General features: G+C 42.4%; 1 protein-coding gene across 2 annotated transcripts in view; it reads left to right on the plus strand.

Annotated features, from left to right (window-relative positions):
• Window positions 1-19,272, plus strand: part of LOC137880566 (contactin-4-like) — a 139,328-nt gene that overhangs the window by 85,785 nt on the left and 34,271 nt on the right. For both annotated transcript variants that reach the window (XM_068721978.1, XM_068721979.1), the window contains exons 9-11: window positions 2,217-2,356; window positions 7,269-7,398; window positions 9,505-9,655. In XM_068721978.1, coding sequence (XP_068578079.1) covers window positions 2,217-2,356; window positions 7,269-7,398; window positions 9,505-9,655 — 421 coding nt within the window. The remainder of the gene's footprint in view (window positions 1-2,216; window positions 2,357-7,268; window positions 7,399-9,504; window positions 9,656-19,272) is intronic.

Here is a 19,272-nt window from a genome sequence, read left to right on the forward strand (position 1 = left end):
AGGAGCCGGGGATCGAACCTCTGACCCTCTGATTAAAAAGGCAGCCCTGCTCTCCACTTAGCCCTGGTCACCCTTGTTTCTAGATAATGCCGCCTTAAGACTATATAAGGACAGGTGTGCCTCTTGCAAACACCATAAATGTGCGTTTCAACAGCGTACTGCTGCTACTGGAAAATCAAAAAGCATCAAAGAGCAGTATGTAAGCCATTCAGAAGCTGAACACACCGCAATGTCATCCAAGGGTTTTGTAGTCTTCATTTGGATCAATGGTATTACTATGGTACCAATCGTATTTCTCTAATAGTTCACTAGTTGCTCTAAAACTTGTAATATTTTCCTCAAACTTGAAACTATAGAAGTAGAATTGGTGAAACCCACAAATCAATGGCTCGTATTAAAATCAGAACTAACCCTAATCCATAAGAGGGAATCTGTCCTTGCATCACTTCCTGCGTGAGGCCCCGATGTCTTTCCTCTGTAGCAAGATAAAAACAACAACAGAAGCCTCAGCTTTCTGTCAAAGGACACCGTAACCCTTTTTTCACTGTTGGCGCAGACGGCAACGGCGCAGCGTCCGCACGAGTTAAACGTTAACCACCAAAGGGGGGGGGGGGTGTCACAAGGCCTGTAGCACGTCACATGATCCACAAATACAAATGTGTCTCTGACACTGGACGGGCTTTGATGTTGAATCCGTGCAGGCCTTTGACATAAATACACAAGGCCGCGCAAATGCCCCCCTCTGGTCTCCACGTCCACTTCTTTTGAATCTGCCGTCGCTCTTTGTTTCTGAACACCCACGTGCACAAAAGTGGTAACACACACACACACACACACACACACACACACACACACACACACACACACACAGAGAGAGATATAGTGCGGGGAATGCGTTTGCAGTGATTTCTCGCTGTGTTATCCTGCCTCATTCCAAGGCAAAATACTGTACAGCCTAATTAGAGTGGCCATTTGTACCGATACTGAAAAGCCACCACAAAGGTCAGTCCTTGAGAGTGGCATTAAGGTGGAGATCTGCGGAATGGAAAAAAGTGCGGTCGGCCATTACTCTTGTCCCGCCACTGGCCTTGTGTGATATAGGGTGATGGTGGCTTGACCTACACATCATCCAGAATGTACGGAGCATTACGCAGAGGGAGCTTTACTGATCCAGTTTTATGTACCGCTTTTTTTTGGGGGGGGGGGGGGGGCTCAATCATTAACTAGCAGTGAGTTACTCGCGTGGCACAGCGAGAATCAATTCTCCTCCTGTATAATTATACCATCAGTTAGTCAGATTGGATCGAATGGAGCGTTTTTATGGCACCAGAAGCCACTCTCGTGTATATGTGTCTGGTTTTCATCATTTTTGTTAACTCCGCACCTTAAATTAGTAGCAATAAATGAGGGGATTAAAAGTGCCGCATTCAACCATATGTGTGCGAGTGTGTGTGTGTGTGTGTGTGTGTGTGGCTCGTTTTAGAGGCCTTGTGGGGACATATGTCTGACTACACACTCACATTGTGGGGACTTGTTGTCCTTTTTGGGACAAAATGGAGGACAAAGGTATGAACAGGTTAGGATTAGGCTGGTAGCAGTCATGGTTAGGGTAAGTCTCCAGAAAATGAATGTAAGTCAATGTAATGTCCACAAAAGTCATGAAATATTGTGTGTGTTTGTGTGTGTGTGTGTGTGTGTGTGTGTGTGTGTGTGTGTGTGTGTGTGTGTGTGTGTGTGTGTGTGTGTGTTAAATAATAAATATATGATGTGTGTGAATTCTCGTCCCGTTATGCTACTTTGTGATTTTAAGTAAATATATAAATTGTCATGAACATTGTTATGCTCACCTGACATAAAATACAGCGGTATGACAACACAAGCAACAGATGATGCAGCTGTGCCACACTTCATATTTATTGGCTTCACTTTAAAATGCGAGTGAGGCCGCGTGAGGTGTGAGCGGAGGAAAGGAGGAAAGGAATCAAGGATGTACAAAACTGGGGATTGAGACCCAAAAATAATGTATTTATATGCAGCCTGACTGACAGAAAAGAAAAGCACATGAAGCTCTCGTTACTTGATAAAAAGCCTCATTTGCTCTGATCACCAACAGTACGTAATTGAAGGCGACTTTGATTAGCATATAAACATTGTTACCATCTATACCTAAGTCGACACGGTTCGGTTCACCCTCGTATTTTCCGTGTCTCCTCCAGCCCCTCCTCACCTCATCGAGAAACCCCAAGATGCCCAGAAGCTCATCGATGACTCGTTGGTGTGGGAGTGTAAAGCCACGGGGAAGCCAAAGCCTTCTTACCGGTGGATGAAAAATGGAGAGAACCTGGAGCCTGCAGAGGTGAGATCTGCCGCCGTCTTTAGAATTGAGGATAAAGTTCCTCTCGCAAGGTCAGACTAACGACGGCAGCTTTTTGGCACGGACGCTCACCGGCGCTCGCGCTCTGAATGAAGAGTGCGAGCGACCGCGCACTGTACTTTCGACGCTCTATTGTGCTGTTTGTTCAAGCTTTGCCCGACTAATTAGCATGTATTATTGTCCTCCTCATTGCAACACGGTGCAGCAACACGCTACGAGATTCACTCCTGCAAAAACGCCATTCGGTTCAAAGCCATTGGACTGTGTCTGCTGTGCTGAGAGTATTTCATGCTCCTCTGGAAAGCACAGTGATGTAAGAGCTACTCTAATCTTCTGTTAAATCTCTCTTTGCCAAGTGCTGTTATTAATCCTGCGCCACCAAACGTGGAAAAAGTAAAGTCCTCTATAGAAACACTGTATATTCTCCTTTTCACGTCTTCCTCCCATTATGTATTTAATGATGAGAGATGGGCCTATTATTGGCTACAGCTAGCCTACTTGTGCATCGAACTTTAACTTGTTGGCATTTGGAGAAAAAAAAAGAAAAAAGAAAAATACAATTCTATATTCCTTCGTCGTATTGGATTATTATTATTATATCGGATCATTTAGCCAGGTTGTTTGGGGAAGATTGATTGGACACCGAGGCGCAGCTTGCACCTGATAAATAAACAAGGCATTATGTTAATTTGCTTCATTATGCAAAAAAAACAACAAACCAGAGGATATCGATCAGTTCAATGTAATACATGTTGTTGGAATGAACCCAGTCTGTCGTTGCTGTTACTGGAGGCAACTCTCAAAAAAAACGAAAAACAGCACAGTTGCTATCAGGGGAGAATAATCAACAATCTGTTCAGCCAGTGGCTGACATTTTATCAAAACCTTTTATTAGGCGACGCTCTTGTGTTCGACAGTCCACCTGTTTTTCTGAGTTTGTCGTATTCGGTCGTTTCTTAAAAATGTGTAAATATTGGGCGCATTTCCTTCTGTGATTGTGACCTCACTCCTACTCCTTTCCAGTTTCACTCTGAACTGAAGGCATCTAACGAAAGCGCGACTGCTTTTAAAAGACATCCTCAAAAATAGGGAGGAAACTACAAAACGCACCTCGCCCACGCTCACAATGGATGTGTGATTAAAGGTTACAATGACTGTGTTGATTTCTGTTTCCCCCTCCCTTAACATAAATATAATATATGGATATATTCAGAACGCATGGGTGAATGGATTAATCAGCCAAGGTGCTACATTGTTTGAAATGCCACCATTAACCACAGTGGCTTAATGAGTGGAAGAGGGAAAGGTCAATGATGTAAAGGAGAGGATGCACCATTTGTTGTTATTTATTACGCCGAATCAATTGAGACCTTTCTGATTGTATAGTTCACTGGAACTTATTTACGCTGACAGTTTTAGAAGTTTGAGCAACGGAAATGAAGAAATCAGAGTTTCTTTCACCTTTCTCTTCTCTGTCGAGAGTTGTATTAATTATTCCCAGATTTGTTACGTTGTTTTTTTTTTTATAGGTATGACTCACTGTCTAACTAGATCATATTGCGTTCCTTCTCTGTAAATACTTGGTCATATTTTTACAAAGGGTTTAACCTGAGCAGGGCCATACAACAAAGATAGCATTCATATCACATTCATGAAGGATTACTCGTATACTGCTGTTAAAAAAACAACAATAATAGATATACTTTTGTTTTAAACGCACTGTTGTTGGTCGGGAGTCGGTTTACGCAAACTCAGGTCTCGCAAAGAAATAGATGGAAGGGGAACATCTGGAGTTACGGGCCATATCTATTGCTAGGGAAATTGACTATACAGTACAGTAGATTTCTAGATAGTCATGATATATATATATATATATATATATATATAACTGAGTATATGTGCATTCAATTATTCAATGTCAGTCATGTAAAATATTGAAGAGCCCCAACTATTTCTAGTGTTTCCCTCTAATAATAGTCCCTCTCAGACAGGTTCTGCGATCACTGGTCTCTTTGTTGGACGGCCGGTTGAGACGCTGCGCTCTGCCCTCATGGATTACGAGACTCCTGTTGTTGCCGGTGCTTTGTATTACTGCCCCGTGTGAACATAGCAATGGTTTATTGGAATGCTTCTTTTTTTGGCTGTTTTCATCTCAAGGACCTCACTCTCTGCTGCGTTATTGACAATGGCTGCAGGATTAAGTGGCTGTTGCAATTAAAGGGGAAACTCCACCGTGAAACAGGATTAATCCACTTGAATCAGTGTGGGACCACCGTACACATGGTGCGGTAATTCCTGTTTGGACTGTATTGTTAAACTTAAAGTTCTGTAATTTTGAGGTACTTGTACTTTACTTCAGTATTTCCATTTTCTGCTACTTTGTACTATATTGTACTACATTTAGTTCATAACTTTAGTTACTAGCTATTTAGCAGATTCGGATTAATAATACAAAAGCAACAAATAAATGATGAAAGATAAGACTCTATTGATCCCTTGGTGAAATTCCTAAAAAATAAGCCCCGCCTTTACCAGCTGCCAAATTACGTTATTGTACATATCAATGCATCAGAATCAGAATTTGGTTTATTTCAAAGTAGGAATTTTCTTTGGTGTATTGGTGCATAGACGAGAGAGAAACAATATTACTATCAAAAGTCTCGAACTCTAACCAAGAAGTCTGCAACACCGATAGCCCGTCTATTCAGGCTTCTCTCCAAAGCCACACCCCCAAATTATTCTGAACCTGGGACAGCCACAGAGACCGCCTTTTTTCGTCAGAGAATATATGTAATTGATTGCTTTCGGGATGTAAAGAGAATTTTAACAAATATATAAAAAAAATATATATTGAAGAAGATTATAAAACCCTAACTTTAAGTTCAATTTTGAAAGCAGGACTTTCACTTAGTATTTCTACACTGTTGCTACTTTTACTTAAGAGGATAGTTTGGGTGTTTTTGAATGGGGGTTTTATGAGCCACTTACGCATTGTCAGCGTATTACCTACATTAGATGAAGGCAGATGGCGGCAGTCTTTAGAAACGGACAGCAGTACCAGCGCTGGAGAAAGGTCATGTACTGCGGTGGACAGTCTATTGCTCCCGTCTGTTTCTCCAAACTGGGGGCGTGACTGTGGATAAGTACATTCAACCCTCACCCCAAAACACCTGAGCTACCCCTTTAAGTAAAAGAGGACTTGGAATCACCACTGTGGCTGATGTAAATCTAATGCAGTCCTCTTACCCCCCATACCCCCCCTTCCCCTGTTAATTTGAGCTCAAGTGGAGCAAACAGGCTGAGCTCAGAGCTTTTGTTCTTGCTTTAGCAAAGCCGCTGTTGAGCTTAGTTCATGTCGACTTGAAGTCCTCTCCTGCACAAGCGTGTCGAGAAGCAGATTCATCAAATATCTGTGTGTAGAAATTGCAGATTTCTTTCACAGTGAGCACCGACAATCTTCAAAATCAATTTCAGGTTGCTTATTTACTCCTTTTGTGTGCATTTGTATAAGAGAGAGAACAAAAAAAAAGATAATTTCTCACATTCACAATAGTGGATTGATATTTTTATGATGATGAAATGTAGCTTGTTTGAATTTTATAGCTGTAAAATTATCATCATTCTCACAAAGGCCTCCAGTTATTAGTAATTGTGAGGAAGATAACTGTAGACGGCAATCAAACCAAAGAAGCTCACTCCTGTAAACCACACAAGGCACATCCTACCATTCTTTTACGTGTTTTCGCAGCTTTATGTCAAACGAATCAACCCAGCGTTGTCGGGCAAATGACATTGCCAATCATTTTCCTTCAGCATAAGGCGTACAGATGGTCCCCGCAGGTCCCTGCATGAAAAACTGCTGATTTGAGAGGAACGTCATGCTTAATTAATAGCAGCCATAAACGGGAGTGCTTTCCGTGCACAGACTGATATACGCCACCATTTGCCTCCCTTGCCAGCAGGGATGTTCGCCCCTGCACATCCAGAGCCGCAGAGCCTTATGGAAATTACAAGGAGCGAAAACCTGCTCAAACACAGGATTAGTTTGTGATCCTTCAGTCGAGGACAGTCTCCCTTTTCATGTGACAGTACCTTAATCCCCCCGCTACTCCGGTTCAGGTCGCTCAGACGCCCCTATGGAAATGGGCTGTGATGACATTACGGGCGAGCCCCAGGGAAGACACGGGAGATGAAGGGCAAGGCGGAGGCAGGACCTGACACAGCCGCATAGAGATGCACGGAAACTGCTCAGGGATCCGACGCCGCAGTGAGGGGAGTTCGAGTGCGAAGTTCAGAGAGATAAACTTATATCGAGGATTAAATGTCCAACAGATGCACTGAGTTTTTAGTTCACTGGGCCCAGCCGTCCTTAAATAGATCTTAATTTGATGGCTCACTGACGGGCAAGATCCCCCCCACCCCCGTTCCCCCCAGGCGGGCAAAAAAAACGATCGTCCAAACAGATGAAGAGGAGGTACACAGCTTGACCATGTATGCTGGCACTTAGTATGTATGGGGGCATACCTATCAGAAAAGCAATTTTCACAATGCATTATACCTCAGATGTTACGATATTCCTTCCCCCCCCCCCCCCCCCCCCCCTTATCCCCTCCTCCTGCTGAAGGGGAAACAGGCCCTGTGGTGCAGTCGCAGATATAAATAGGGCACGGTTTTATTTCCCTCTCATAAACATGCAGATTGATTAGGGTCATTTTCTGCTAGCCTGCCTCCATCCACCCAAGCCTTTCCCTCCATTAGTGATGAAAACCTAGATTTATTGCCACGTCTGTCACTTCCAGACCATAATTCACTGGCCCCACTGGCTGGCTGGTTTTATGTAGATGAGCGCCCGGGAAGAAGGCGTATTGAAAGGCGTGTGTCTCTATGTCCACAGGAGCGCATACAGGTGGCCAACGGAGCGTTGTCAATCAGTCGCCTGACCCTGACCGACACAGGGATGTACCAGTGCGTGGCTGGGAATAAGCACGGCGAGGTCTACTCCAACGCAGAGCTCCGAGTTATCGGTAAGGTTTCGGTGTGTGTACTGCATGTGTGTGTGTGTGTGTGTGTGTGTGCGTGTGTGTGCGTGTGTGTGTTTGTCGTAAGACCCAGGAAGAGTGCTAATTTGACATAGTGGCCAAACCGTGGAATTACAACATCAAGGCCCAAAAATACTTTTTCCCATAGACTTACAATGGGAAAGACACGTCTGTAAATCTGCGTATGGTTTTATTCAAGTAATTCAACATCCCGGTACGAACACTTGAATTGTCCTTATTTAAGTCATTAGGTCCTTAAAGTTGAAAGTAAAATGCAATAATAGCCGAATTCAGAGTTATACTCGGAAGTCGGAAATTTCTTTTGCTACAAGTGCCACTGAGCAACTTTCATATGAATGAACCGGGCACCACATTCAACGCTGTGTCCAGTTCTCTTTATACATCCATGGTCCATCAGGATTCCCACACATCCTGGAAAACCTGGAAAACATTGAAAAAAGTGAAATGTCCTGGAAAATCTTGTGATGTCCTGGAAAATGATTTCAAAATTGTCCTATTTTCCTCAGCTGACAATTACAAACTATAGGCTGTAAATCGGACCTCCCCAAAACTGACAACATTGTCATGTGAAAGGGATTTGTTTTGTTCAAATGGTACTTTATGGACAAGAGTATTTTGAATAGGCTGAGTCGGGTTACGTTGTGGAAAGTCACGTAACTTACTAACACTTACTTCCCATTCCCAACTTGTTTTAAACAGCTGAATAATGTTAATTAGTTAGCATGTTTGGTTCAGATGCTAAATTTGACGTGCTAGCTTGTTTTGCACGCAAAGGTTTGAGGTTTTGCGATTCAACTCTAGCGATCAGCAATGTTTTTTAATGCACGCAGGGAGAGAGAGTATGAAAGTAATGAATGAGAAGCTCGGGGTTAAAACATGAATGGCTGCCCAACCCAATGTGAGTCAAACATCGGCTGAAAACTGGCTAACGGCACTTTTTTTTAGCATTGTCACTGCTAGCATCGTCGCCTTAAACACAATGCTGCATTGATGAGGTAAAGTTGGCCACAACGTGTCATAAAATATTTGACTTTTGTAGCGGTAGCTCACAGTGGATGTGATTAGTCTTGTTGGTAAAGGTGCGATAAACTGATAAGAGCCAGTGGCAGTTATCCCGAGCAAACTCGACTAACTTTGAATCGCACCTTTAGGGACGTAAAGTTCAGTCTAGATTTGTCAGTAGGCAGAATTGTTGCCCACTTCTTTTTATTGCTGTTCAGGCAGTAATTATATAATTCATAAGAACACCAGCTAGGTCGTCACTGAAAATGTCCTTGCAAAATGATCTCTAGAAACCCCGTCTGTGTGAGCGCTCACACCGGCATGGAGACGCGTGATCAAGCATACATTTGAGCGCCTTTGTTCTCTCAAGTTTGTTCCGTCTTCCATCCTCTACTCAATACCGCCGGATGACCTACGGCCCCTCTCTCTCATTGGCCACTAATTGAAAAGCATTAATTATAAGACGAATGCGTCCGGCTGACACTGATGTATGCCAGTGCTGCTCTGTTCGCCAGCCTCGCCCAATCTGCCCTGTCAAACCTGTCACTCTCCACTCTGAGCGAGCGGCGGCTTCTCATTGGCTATTCAACCTCCAGCGTGTCTCATCCTGATCATGTTGCTGATAGGAATTAGGCTCAACACAGCTGAGGGTAGTGGTCAAACTGGAGGTGGAGAATACAAAAAAAAAAAGTGTCAAAGACAGTAACTTTTTGAAAAAGTCTTTTGAAATCGTTTAAATTGGTTTATAGCCAGGGAAAGTTGTTATTTGGGCATGATCACTAATGAGCGAGACATTTCTGTCTCTGTTGAGAATAATAACAAAGTTGCATCAGTCTGTTCAACTACACAACATCAATTGTGAGCATTGCTGTTAAGCTTTTTGATTACTAATTATTCAGATTGTAAAAAATGTAATAGAGTCTTAAAATTACCCACGGCAATAATGCAGTGTATTCAAGAACTCATTTTAGAGATGATTTATACATCGGATACTCAGAGATAATTTGAAGGAAAAGAGATGTGATGCTTTTACAAACGCCCGGCTTTAATATGCTGCTCTTGTCTCAGCCGTTGCCCCAGATTTCTCTCACAACCAACTGAGGAGCCAGACGCTGGTGAAGGTTGGAGGAGATGTGCTCATCGAGTGCAAGCCCAAGATGTCTCCTTGGGGCGTGATCTCCTGGCGGAAGGGCAGCGAGCCGCTCCGAGAAAGTAACAGGTAACGCAAAACGTTCGCACATTTTGTTGCTCTGCTTTCCGCTGTGTGTGTGTGTGTGTTCCGCACCTGTTCAATATGCAATCTTCAGTTTAAGTCATGTGATGTGGCCCTCAGCTGGTTGCAGTATTGGACGAGATTCACATGATGTGAAAAAGTCAACAAATAGTGCACCGCATTCTCACTGCCACCTCGATCAGAATCCTCCTTTCACTAAGTATAATAGCATGCATTAAGGGAAAGTACACTTCCCTAAAAATTATATCTAGAGTGAAAACATGTAACTACCACAAGATATCAATGGCAACAGACCTGAGGCAACCTAAAAGTTGCACTTTTCACTGTATCTGTCAGACATGTGGATCTAGTACTCAAACTTCCTGGTTCTTATTTCATCGTCGTTATCCAGAACAACACGTACGTCAGTGGCCGTCGGCGTCTGATACCGAAAACAAAACAAAGCAAACAAACCTGAATTTTCACCCAGGAGGCCGCTGTACCTGTCCTGTGTGAAACCAAGTCAACGTTGACTTATTTTACCATCGTTTTTTTTACGGCCTAAAAACTAATTAAACTTACCTTAAAAGTTTATTTTGAAAAGTTATAGTAGTGACAAGCGGAAATTGTACATTTCCTGCCAACACAGAAGTTTATTTTTAAACTGAAACGCCTTCCCTGACATGTCCAAAACTGACACTAAAAGGTTACCTAGAGCTTTATAGTTTTAAGCATCAGGCCACTGACCAAGAGTATTTTAAGTTGGGAGTGAAAATATGTTGTACTCTTGCTTCATCGAAATTTCCCTTTCCCTTTCCCTGTCACCTCTCTACTGTCCCCTATCAAAAAATGATGCCCCATAAATAATTAAACTTAAAATATAATGCCTTACAGGGATGAATTGACTTCTCTACTTCCACAGCATAGCAGAATTTTCCATTTTTAATGCAACGCAAGATTTTCATGAGTCAAACATTTTTAATTCCGAATCAATGTTTCACCAAAAGCCTCCAGTCACTGCAGCATATTTTATTGCCACGTGCCCATGGAGAGATTTTGACGCCCTCTTCAGATGTGTCAGGGACAGCTAAGAGAAAAATCAGCATGAAAACTAAATGAGTAATGGTTTACGGGGTTTGAAGTGTTTTATCTTCAGCTCTTTAGCAGTGACCAAAACGGACCAGCTGCTGAGTGAATTCAAAGTGCTAATCAAGTACTTTTCACCTCAGTGGGGATCCAGAAATCAAATTATTCAACTTCTGACACCAAGTTTCAGTGGAACTGAGGGCGATCTGAGCGTCCTGCCGCGTCTGACCCCTGAGATGTGTGCTGTGTGCTACATGGGATAGCTTTTGCCAGTGTTTGTGTGTGCATCCGTCCGAGCGACGCGTAAAGCCTGGCCCTGTGGCCTCAATGCAGGCAGAGGTCATCCATTGGGTGTCACCGCTCTAGCATGACTCCGCTCTGACGGCAGGGCTGTGTGCACAGTGTCTTGCCAGGCTTTTGCATATATACAAAGCGGTGTTGTTGCTTGTCAAACAAAGTGGCGCGGAATTTGCATAGTGGTTTCGCCGCTGGTGCCCTTCACTCGCCCTGCGGCACCTCCGTCACACGTTTCAGCCTCTCGCCACCTGGACCATTTCGATTCTGTTGTTTTGAATTCATAGCGAGGATTGATTTCACATTTGTCTTTGTTGTGACGCCCTCTTGAAGTGATAAATCAAAAGTGGAATTGCCCGTCCCAATGTTAAATAGATGCTTTGTGATGCTTTTTACCACTGCATATACTTGTCCTTCAAAGCTCTCACACATTCCTAACTATAAATCACATAATGACCAACTGCTATGATGAATAATTAATGATTCGAGATTTGAATCATTTAGGTGTTATTAATTAATTACTCTAGAATAATTAAAATGGGGGGACTCTTTTTTGTTAAATCTGTAACTGTAAGATGCATTTACTGCAGAGATTTAGATGAGTTCTTTGCACTTAGAGAATCACGATGATGGCAATTAGTAGATGGATTTCTGTAATTCTGTAATTGAAATATGATTATCTAAAAACACTGCTGTAATAACTTCACAGGTACAGTCCAAAACAAAATGTAGAGGTTACACAGATTTGGGAAAACAGACCCAATCAAAATTACCGGCTTTGGTTGACAATAGGAAATCTGGGTTCTAATGAAAAAGAGAGATCGGGCTCTAAAAGTCTCCCTGAAATCAAAGAGGTAACACTGACATTATAAGTTCATAATCCCGAAGAAACAAGTCGGTCTCAGAAATGGTGCACAGTTCTTTACCAGGTCTGTCGAAAAAGTTAACAGGTAATGATTCCAATGCTTGGATACAAAAATACAGTTTGGTCAACCATGAACCTGAATACTACAACTACATGGTATTAGCTAATTCTATCTCCTAGAAATACCAAAAGATTTTGGGATGAGGGGAGAGTAGTCAACAACATATGATACTGTCATCCTGATATCCAAATTAACAAAACGTATTTACTCTTCCCATTGTTTGATTCTTATTCATGAAATAGGAGTCAACAGGTCACCATTGTTCATTCTACAGCCTTTACACAACAAGGGAGCGATGAATCAAGAAATTATTAAAATGCAACATACTCGCATCAAAACTATTCATTCCGGCAGTGATGCAAATTTGGGACGGTTCCAACACTATTTCAATAACAGATTTGAATAGATTTGCTCAGTCTGTCTGTCTGGAGTCTGTCTGAGGTAAATTATTGTTCAGCCGTAGCTGCTGTATGCTAATTTAATTAATTTCTTTTTAGCAAATTGCTCTGAATGAATTTCCCCTCAGTAAACAGTTACACAGTGTATATTTCCAAGGCTTTTATTGTGAAAGGTAAGAATGGAAGGAATGGATCTTGTAGTTGTCTTTGTCACTGTTGAAAGGAGTTGGAATTAAAGTTTGACATTGTTTTGTCTATTTGTCTATATAGTAAAGTCTATTCGACTTAACTTGATTGGTCGATGCCTTTGTTTGCGGCGCAAAACGTCAGACAAAAATGTTTTTTTGTTCTATGTGGACCTAGTCATGACAAAAACAACAGTTTGGAAAAACTATTTTTCAAGGTCTGAATACCGTGAAAATCAAAATGGGCACACCACCAGGATCAGTTCTTGGAGCTTTGTTGTTATGCCTATATTTCAATGACATCTGGTTGGCACAAGAGTTAGGCTACAATTGTATGCTGACGATGCTGTTTTATTTGTGGTGGCACAAACACAAAGTATTGCTTCAGCCAAACGAACAGATTGCTTGGTCAAGGTGGCATTCTGGCTTGACACTAACTGCCTGACACCGAAGTGTCTCTAAATGGTTTGGTCGATCAGTAAGCTCCCAGTCACAGACTCTTTCAAAGTGAGGAAGAAAGATAATGAAATAGAGACCGTTTGTTTTGGACTCCCAGCTAAGGTTTGACAAACACACAATGTTAGAACTGTTGTCATCTTCAAACCTTTAGGCAAATTAGACACTGCTCACCATTTAATATGGCTCTAACATTTATGCATGCAATGATTTTTTCTTATCTCCCATAATATGGCATAACCCCTTGGTCTCAGGCATCAGCCTCTGCCATTAAACAACTAACATCCTTTTACAGCCGAGCTATAAAGTGCTGGACAAGAAGCCACTAAGATTTTATCATTGCAATATCCTAAACTAATGTGTAATCTTCTCAGTTTTCACAATTTCATGAACTACTCCAACCTCACACTTACATTTAAATGTCTCCACCCGTTATTAACACTTTCATCACTAGAATACTGACACTAAATATCTGACATCTGAAATATATATCAAAAAGAAATTGTCGAATAACACAATTTAGGATTTCCTTTGCGCAAACTGCGTTCTCAAGCAAAGGCCCAACCCTCTGGACCTCCCTCCCAGCCTGATTGTAAAACATTTTCTACAAAAGTCAAGTTCTGGTTAGCACTGTCATAATGACAGTACTTATCTTGTCCCTTACAAATAAAATGAAATAAATAAATGAAATCATTAGTAAACCACAAATGTGTTTTTGATGCTTTTAGTTCCAGTTGAATAAAGGATATTTGGCTTGGACCACCTGTGCCGCATGCTCTAAAATTAAGAACAAAGAAGCACAGATTTGAAATTTAAATTCAACAGTCCCAGCTGTATTACAGTACATTAAAATGCTTTTCTTTTTTTTTGCCATGATGCCGGATTATATTGCCAGCTAGGAAGTGGAGTAACTATTTACAAAGCTTGAAAACATGCCAGAGCCTTTCAAATGGGCTGATTATAACTCCCCTTACTCTCTTTCTTATTATTTCCCTTTTCTCTCATCTGTGACATACAACACCCCGGTGTTGTATGCCACACAATAAAAATGTCCAGCATCTGCTGTGGTAATCATTAGAGCGGTTGTCCTTTTAAACATCTCTCTAATAATAGCTGCCCCACCTGTATTCACTGTATTAGTTTTAGCGTAATCAGCCTGCAGGTTGTTGTGAAAACCAATACGACTTTAGTGAACGTAGACTACTGGTGCCATTGAGTGAACCGCAAAGGCGGAACATCCTGGTGTCACACATCGGCTGCGTGATAAGCTTCGAGGGCTACATTTCTTGCTCGTTAATTGTTATTCGGTTTCCTGTTGAGCCCAGATAAAAGGATTGTGTTTTGTGGACATGTGCAGTCTGTGTATGCTTGCATGTCTGAGCAGGTCTGTTTAGTTTTTGCACCTGTAAGGTGTGAAATCACGCAAGGTAGCTGTGAACCCCTTTTGTTGAAGATTAATTGCCTTAATTGCGTTAGCACTCCGCTGTGGCTTCGGCGGAAGAGGGAACCAGTGTCACCAGCTGGGTAATCCATCTTCATAGCAGCAGCCTTCTCTTTTTTTTTTTTCTGCAGTGGACCAGTGGAGGGGTGAGTGTATGTGTGTGGAGGGGGCGGGGGCGGGGGTGGGGGGGGATGTCTTATCTACCCCAGACAACCCTGCAGAGACGAGGTTTAGATGACATCAGCTGGAACAAAGCAGCTGAGAGCGCAGAGCAGAGCAGGTCTTGCTGATGAGTGCGTAAGTGGGCCGTGTCAGCCGTGGAGAGAGCAGCCTTAACAAAAAAAAACATTTCAATATGTCACTGGCAGGATGAAATCAAGTTTGTTAGGACACACTCAGTCAACTCCAACCCTGCATTAATACACCATCTTTTAAAGACCTTGAGTGTTCATCTCTATCGGCTTTGGCAGTCATGCGAATGTTTTGCGCCGGTTCTTTCCGTCCTTTGATGCAGGCATTTAACCCCCGGAGGGCTTTTAGGGCGTGGCACAGCGGCTACATGTTGCCTTGTCGTGTGGCTTTTCGGTGCACATTGCCAAAAGAAGAGGATACAATGCTTTAGTTTAAAAAAAAAAAACCCACATAATTGTTTTGATCTTTAGCATTCATTCTCTCCTCCCCCAGGAGTTGAGGGACGGTGGGAAATTCGGCATGCCCCAGGTATCCATGGCAATACTATTTAGTAAGCACAGAAGGTCATACATCTAAGATATGGCAATGTGATGCAAATGCCTTATGCTAAAATGTTCTTTTCTTTCATTGTACTGTATTTCTAGGTTATGCATCATACCTTCCCCAAAAATAAAAATAAATAAAAGATATTTAGACTAGGGGGAAAACAAATATGAACCCAGCTGGTGGCTAGATTTCCTGGGGAAGCAGAGTTGGATCCTTTTATGTGTATTATAATTGCCGAGGGGAGATTGTGCTCCAAGAACAAAAAAATATAGCTGGCAAACTGCTGCCCAATCAAAATGCCAGTCGGGCTCCCGCTGTGTCAGTAAGTGCACAACACAGACAACACTACAATATATACACATTTAAAGTATGTATTTGATTTATTTATTTCAAATCCCACCTCACTTCAACTCATTGCAGTTAGTTGATGAATAGTAGTTTAATGACTCATATTAAAAGATTTCGCGTTCAATAAATAAATCATTAACGTTCTTTGAGCTCCGCACAGAGAGCCAGCCAACTGATAAGGAGGAGCGTTTTTTGACATTCAGAAACTCAATTCAGGAGTCCAGGATTCCACAGATTATATTATCTTTCAGGTTTAAAATCTAAGATTGAAACGTTTGTCTAAAATAACTGCGTCTCGGGGATACGCTGTCTCTGCTGCGGGTCTGCGAGAAAGTCTGCTCTGATGATCTCTGTGACTCGGAACGGGAGAAGAAATAGTTCTGTGATCGCTCTATCAGGCCTGAAATAGTGCTCATGGCACCGTAATAGTTTATTTGGCACCACTATTTATTCTACAGAGAATGAGCTGTGGATCCTCAGTGTTTTTTGGGGGGGGGGTTATGCTTTTTTTTTAAATTTTAAAAATACTTTGATGTCTCAAACATTCTCTTCAATTTCTCCAATGATTTCTATCCAGAAACTTCTGTTGGCTACTGCTACACGCCCATTGAAACCGTGAACTGTGTGAAATGGTGCGCCGGTGTAAGCTGCAGCAGCCGTTGTGCACTTGGGAGCGTAACCAGTTGAGTGACATCTTTGAACAAGGAGAGTACAGGAAGGTTGTTGCCAAGGTAACATCTGTTCAAAGTTTTATTAGCTCTTTTTTTTTACCCCAGATTAGTGGTTTCAAACTGCTAGAGATGTGAGGTCCCAGGGCACATGGGGGGGAAAAAACGTAGAGGAAGGAAGACACCGGAAATAGGGGGAAGGGAGATTTGTGTAAGACGTCTACCGAACAACAGCAAGGTTGAAATTCAAATATCGTGGCTTGTCTTAGTGAACCGAGAGGTTGATTAAAAACTATTGAAATTCACAGATCTTAAACTGCTCAGTCTAAGTGTATATTGCCCACTGAATATAGAACAACAGATAGTCAGAGGTGAAAATTAATAATTAGATAAGGTTATTGACGCATTTACTAAAATGCTCATTGTTGCCAAGAGATGTCACAGCAACCATTGTCTCAGTGGCCCGCTGGTCCAGTGATCAGAAATAGCTTTTATTGGCTGGTTTGTTAAGACGAACGGAAACACTAATCTCGTTGGAAAATGCTTCCTCTTCAGTGGTTTGAATGCGGTCAACACTGCCTTTTTTCCATCAGCGCATTCATGGTGGGTCAGTGCAAACAAGCTGCTGTCTTTATCACACATCGCGGGTAAATTTACTGCTTATTCAGACAATCAGTTGGGACAGAAAAAAACACTACGGTTAGCAGGCTGAAGACAAGAAACGTTATGGCAGGACTCTTTGGCGTCACTGGCTAGAATGGCTGCTGTGGTTAGAACGTGTGAAGAAGAGATACGGAAGGAAAATAAATAAAATGTGTAAAAAAGTAACCACGGAAACAACTGCAACAATTAGGCACACACACACACACACACACACACACGCACATCCGTTGGACAGGTTCATGGAATTTTATTTGAAGAATTTGAAGAATTAGCTAGCTAGCGCAACCCGCGTTCTGCTAACTTATCGCTAACTGAAGGTCTGTCTCCCGATGTGCTCTCCTCCCCGGCAACGCAGTCTTCTAGCGGCAGGGCGCGAGGCGGAGGGAACGTGGGTTGTGAGGAAACCATGGTGCCGTGACATTCTATTTCACTCGAAAAGTGGAAGCTAGCAAGCTAGGCTAACTGCTAGGCTAACCGATGGAGTAACAAGCAAAATCAAACATAGGGAGGGCTCAAATATCAAATAAATGTTGGTCACTAGCTGGTCAACTACATATAAAACAAAAATTATATTACACAGTACATATTCTGAGGAATTTGAATAATTAATGAATTCAAACTATTGTAAATAATTGACTCTGTTCTGCATCTTTTAGGCATATCAAATGTGATTTCCTTTAGAGCACGCATCTACGATGCCCTATAGATATGCTATCAATGTGTTCTCTTTGTCACATTTCACTGAAAAAACTACCATGACGAATATTGTCAAGACAAAGTGGAAAATTGTTCCTGGTATTTCAAAATCTGTAAGAAAAACAAAATCCAGTCACCGGGCTTGAAGACGTACCCCGTGAAGATTAAAGATGAATCCAATTCCTTGTGTTTCATATCTCATTGCACAAATTACACGTACCTTTTGTTGTAAAGAAAACAAAGTGGCCACATCCGCGTAGCTTGACATACTAATGGGACAGTCGTTTTCAAAGTCTGCGCAATTTACTTTGAGAAAAATCAAATGCCACTGGCGAATTGGCCAAATGTCAGCCCTCGCTCCCTCCCACGTTTCTTTCACTCATCACTCAGAGCTCAGATGTAGCCTTCACTTTGACGCCTCTTTAATTCTGCTTTTTTTTTTTTTACTTTTGCCGCACTATTGACACACAGACACACGACGGAGAGCGAGTGTGCCGCGTGAATCAGTGAGCATGAGAAATTACTACCGAAGGGTGCTCTCTGACTCACTTCGTGCCCACAGCCGTTTTGAAATCATCTGTTAAGGTGTGTTTATAGCTTTTAAGTGGTGTCTGTAAATGTCTGAGCTGTAGGTGTGAGCTTAAGAGTTTGTGAGTTGTGAGTGGCTCGCTGAGTTAAAGTGAGAAGACACACGGGGGCATCTGTATGTGGCCTGGATGTTGATTTGTCCATTAGTCTGGAGAGAGAGAGAGAGAGAGAGAGAGAGAGAGAGAGAGAGAGAGAGAGAGAGAGAGAGAGAGAGAGAGAGAGAGAGAGAGAGAGAGAGCAATAGCTGGATTGGCCAAATTCTGTAGTCATGACCCACGGGTAGGCTGTCCCTCTTGCATATTGTATATCCCTCCTTCGTTGGCAGTGCAAATAAGCATGGCTGTCACGTAAATGAAGAGATGTCTCGCAGAGTGATCTCCATTTATAGGCCCATCTGCTCCGCCAGACGCACTCCAGAAAGAATCAGCGTCAGGAGAACACCAAGTCTGTGGAAGAGGCAATCGCAGGCAACTTTGCATTAATTTACTTATCGCATATCTTCTTATCTTTCCATGATGCCTTTGTTCTGTCTCAAGGAGATTTTAATAAGAGTCTCATCAGATATCTTCGGGCTTAATTTTATGAGGACTTGGAATTAATAAGCGCTGTATGGGAACAGGTGTATTAATAAAAGGTGGTGATTAAATGATCCGTGTGAACGGACGGCCCTGCGCTGCTATTTCAGTCCCCTCATTCTCAGCCTGCATGCTGTTATTCTTATTAAAACCAGTGTTTATCATGTTTAAATGTCACTTTGCCTTTTTTTTTTCGTCGTCAGATCTCTAATTTCCTCATTTGCCTCTAATTGAACATCTGCTTGTGGAGTGGAGTTCTGACTCTCTGTGGAGGTTAGCAGCGTGAGCGAGCAGTGCCAGGCCTGAATACTGAAAGCTTATGTGCCCAGGAGGACTTATTTCATTACTTTGCCTTGAGGAAAGGTTTACCACCAGGCAGGGCTGCCGCGGACAAGCTGACTGGTGCTTTTTTCGGTTCTGTCTTTGCCTACACCTCTCTCCACCCAGGCTGTAGCTTAAAAAGCCCCGTGAAGGAGTGCGCTACCACCTTCGCCTGAGAATGGGAGCAAGCGGAGGATTAGCGCTCCGCTGATCCTGGCAGCTGCAGACAAACACCCGACA

This window comes from Cebidichthys violaceus, unplaced genomic scaffold (assembly GCF_023349555.1).
Source record: "Cebidichthys violaceus isolate CVI_PGR_0920_01 unplaced genomic scaffold, fCebVio1.0.p SCAF_29, whole genome shotgun sequence".
NCBI classification, from domain to species: Eukaryota; Metazoa; Chordata; class Actinopteri; order Perciformes; family Stichaeidae; genus Cebidichthys; species Cebidichthys violaceus.